General features: G+C 48.1%; 1 protein-coding gene across 1 annotated transcript in view; it reads right to left on the bottom strand.

The window, feature by feature from the left end:
- The window catches only part of UBALD2 (UBA-like domain containing 2), a 4,769-nt gene extending 4,601 nt beyond the window's left edge, over nucleotides 1–168 (bottom strand). Inside the window, exon 1 of the mRNA XM_008582461.1 lies at nucleotides 40–168. Within this exon, the coding sequence (XP_008580683.1) occupies nucleotides 40–168 (129 nt within the window). The remainder of the gene's footprint in view (nucleotides 1–39) is intronic.
- Nucleotides 169–3,721: the final 3,553 nt, after the last annotated feature.

Genomic DNA, 3,721 nt, shown 5'->3' on the forward strand with positions numbered 1-3,721 from the left:
CGGGGGCCGCCAGCCGCCGCCGCTGATTGGCAGGCGCACCCCTCCGCCAGCGCCCGGCGCCCGTGCGGACGTTCGATTCGAATCCTGCGGCCGAGCCGGCTGCTCTGTTTCTCTTTTTGCCCGGCCGCGCCCATTGGCGGAGCTCGGAGCCGTGGGGCCCCCCGGCATTGGCCGGCCGCTGTGTTTTGGCTCATCCGGGCTCGTGGTTGGCCACGGCCGGGCGCTTGGGGCGGGGCCACGCGCGCTAATTGGTCCGCCGTGGTCCTGTTTGAACTCAACTTGAAAACCTTGAGTGCCTGCTGATTGGCCAAGGCCCCTCTGTTTGCTGTTGTAGGCTTGGGGGTGGGGCGGCCAAGTTCATTCATTACTTCATTGAAACTGAACATGCTCAGCTGGAAAAGCAAGACAGAGTGGCTTTGACTCACTTCCTCTGAAAGATGTGGTCATCTCGAGAAACAGAACGATCAAAATAGAAAACAGAGCTTTGCAGCTGCTCAAGGCTCAAAAGCATTTCATGTTTTTAAGCAGTCCTACTTTTTTTTTTTTTTTGAAATGTTTTATTGAAATATAATGTACAGGTAGGGAACTGCGGATGTTACACCTACAGCTCGCAGACTTTTCACAATGTGAGCAGCACTCAGATCAATGAACGGAACATTACTCGCACCCCAATAATCTCCTTCCTGCCCCCTTCTAATCTCTACCCACCCCAAGGATCGAGCAGTCTCTTCCTAGGTTTTTAGAGCCAAAACTTAGCTCTCTGAAGATGTAAACCAATATTAATGTACAATAAATACAATTGCAAGGAAAAAAGTGAGACTTTCTCAGGGACTAATATTCCAAGCCAAGAGTATCTTTCCCCTTAAATTAGTTGACCTAACTGAAGCTTCAATTTCTATATGTTTTTTATATTTTTTAAAATAATGAATGTTTCTACACAGGTACTGGCTATCAACACAAGTTTGTTTATATATGCTGAGCTCCCCACCTTCTGGATTAGGACCTGACCTTCAGGGTTGTATTTGGGAATTGTATGGGTGGGGGAAAAAAAACAAACAAACCCAAAAACCAACCAGGAGTTTAAGCAGATTGGGGAAGGGGCAGCAGACGTTAGGAATGTAAATGTTGGGCCGGCCCTGTGGCTCACTCGGGAGAGTGCGGTGCTGATAACACCAAGGCCAAGGGTTCGGATCCCACATAGGGATGGCCGGTTGGCTCACTGGGTGAGCGTGGTGCTGACAACACCAAGTCAAGGGTTAAGATCCCCTTACCGGTCATCTTTAAAAAAAAAAAAAAAAAAAAAAAAGGAATGTAAATGTTGCTAGGGATTCACTGTTAACATTTGTTTCAGGAAAACATAGTTTTTAATCTGAACTACTAATTACAGAATATATTTTAACTAGTTATGGGTATACAGAACAGGAGGAGGCTAATAGTAAGAAAGCAAGCCTAAAATGGGCTTAATTCTCCATTTAAGAAAACTTCGGGCCGGCCCGGTGGCGCACTGCTACAGTGCGCCGCTTGGGAAGCGCGGCGGTGCTCCCGCCGGAGGGTTCGGATCCCACATACAGACCGGCCGCTCACTGGCTGAGCGAGGAGCGGGGGCAGCACCGAGGGGTGCGATCCCGTTGCCGGTCCCGGTCCGGTACGGGCGCGACACTGAGGGTTGTGATCCGTTGCCGGTCACGAAAAAAGATTAAAAAAAAGACAAAAAAAAAAAAAAAAAGAAAACTTCATATATTTGTTTAAGTATATAAATAAGGAAAGGTTTACACCAATGTTTATGTACTGATGGAAAACAGCCTCAGGCACTATCACCAGTTAGTCCCATTGGGTTAGTCTTGTTTGTTTGCTTGTTTTGAAGAGATAGATGGCAACTTTTCACCTGCCTAGAACGTGTCTCTTGCTGTAATTGCACTTGGAGGCCCCAAAATGCACATGGGCAGGCTGAGACCTGGAGGGTGGCTGGAGAGTCAAGTACAGCTTGCAGCCCTTCCTTTCCAGTAATTGCATGGTGAAAACAAAAGTGAACAGCCAGCAGCTTACACTGCCAGGGAGCTCAGGCCACAAGCAGCCCCAGAACAAGGAAGTCGTGGTGGGGCTCTAGACTTTCACAAGAACTTACAGGTGTCAAACATGCCAGGGCCATGCTGGGTCTATAGTGGGCAAACACATTTCTGGCTTCAGGAGAATGTCTCCCTTAAGCCCCTAGGTCTTGATTAAGAAGTTCTCAAGGAAGATGAGGTTCCAAAATTGTGAAACCTGCTATTTCCTGGATATCAAGGCAGTTCATCCCTAAGGTTTATTTAATGTTTACCATTTGCAGGGCACAGCTGTGGGCACCTGGGAGTGGCACGAAGGGCAAGGCCCCCAAGCCAGAGGGACTCGGGTTCTGGTTATCTTCTGTGGGCTTAAGGTCACTCTGGGAAGAGGGAGGGAGAGCAACAGAGTTCAGCTGTGATTTGCAGTCCTGAGAGGTGTAAGTGCTTAATCAATACTTTGACTCCTTGGAATCCGGTTGGAGATGAATGGCTGGGAAACGGTAGGAGTGCCCCCCTCCTGGGAGTGCAGGGAGAAGGAATGAGGTCATGTTTGCAGAGGGCTTTGAGCTGTTGGGATGAAAGCAACTCCCCAAGTACAAGGTATTATTAACTGAAGGTATTATTATTTTAATCTGAGACGACAATGTGGCAGGTAAAACAGAGCAATAAAAACATGCCCATCAAAAACAAATGAAAGAACAAAATCCTTGTTACATCAATGGCCTAGGTTACAGCAGGAGATATGATGCAGCAAGCAAGAGGAGAAACAATCGTAGCCAGTACTTCCTGGGTGCCAGGATAACAAGGATGTTGCGATTGCAAGTTGTTGAGTCAGTCCTGAAACAGGCACGATAGCTGGACCATAACAAACAGCTGCCATTCACCAAGGACTGCCTATGAGCCAGGCACTGCTCTGAGAGTTTAATGTCTATTAACTCACTTCAATTCTTCCAACAACCCAGAATCCCATTTCATAGGTGAGGCAGCTGAGGAGAGGAGGCGTTTCCCCAAGGTCACACACTGATAGGTGGTGGAGTGAAGCAGTGGTTAACCGCTGCACCACACTACCTCTCTTGATGCTGTAGCTGCCACCTCAGTGGGACTCACAAGGGACCCCTTCCAAACCTGAGCTATCAAGGGCTCTGAGATTTCTACTGGGAGTGCTTGAAATGAACGAGCCTCCATGGGAGAAAAAAAAGCACCAACCATCTTGGGTAATGGCTGGGAAGGGATGGAGAGTTGCAGTGCATTCCTTCTTCCCTCCTTCCCGCCTCTTTTCCCCTGACCCAAACAGACCCAACAAAGCTAAAGAGGGAACTTGAGGGCTTGCAGAACTCCCAATAGGCCCGAGACTCAGAGAGGGCATGGAACAGACTATTAAACAAAAATTATTATTATTGGGCCGGCCTGTGGCTCACTTGGGAGAGTGCGGTGCTGATAACACCAAGGCCACGGGTTCGGATCCCATGTAGAGATGGCTGGTTAGCTCACTGGGTGAGCGTGGTGCTGACAACACCAAGTCAAGGGTTAAGATCCCCTTACCGGTCATCTTTTTAAAAAAAAAAAAAAAAAATTATGGGCTGGCCCGTGGCTCACTCGGGAGAGTGCGGTGCTGATAACACCAAGGCCCCGGGTTCGGATCCTAAAAAAAAAAAAAAAAAATTATTTTTTTTTTTTTT

This window comes from Galeopterus variegatus, unplaced genomic scaffold (assembly GCF_000696425.1).
Source record: "Galeopterus variegatus unplaced genomic scaffold, G_variegatus-3.0.2 Scaffold2618, whole genome shotgun sequence".
Classification (NCBI taxonomy): domain Eukaryota; kingdom Metazoa; phylum Chordata; class Mammalia; order Dermoptera; family Cynocephalidae; genus Galeopterus; species Galeopterus variegatus.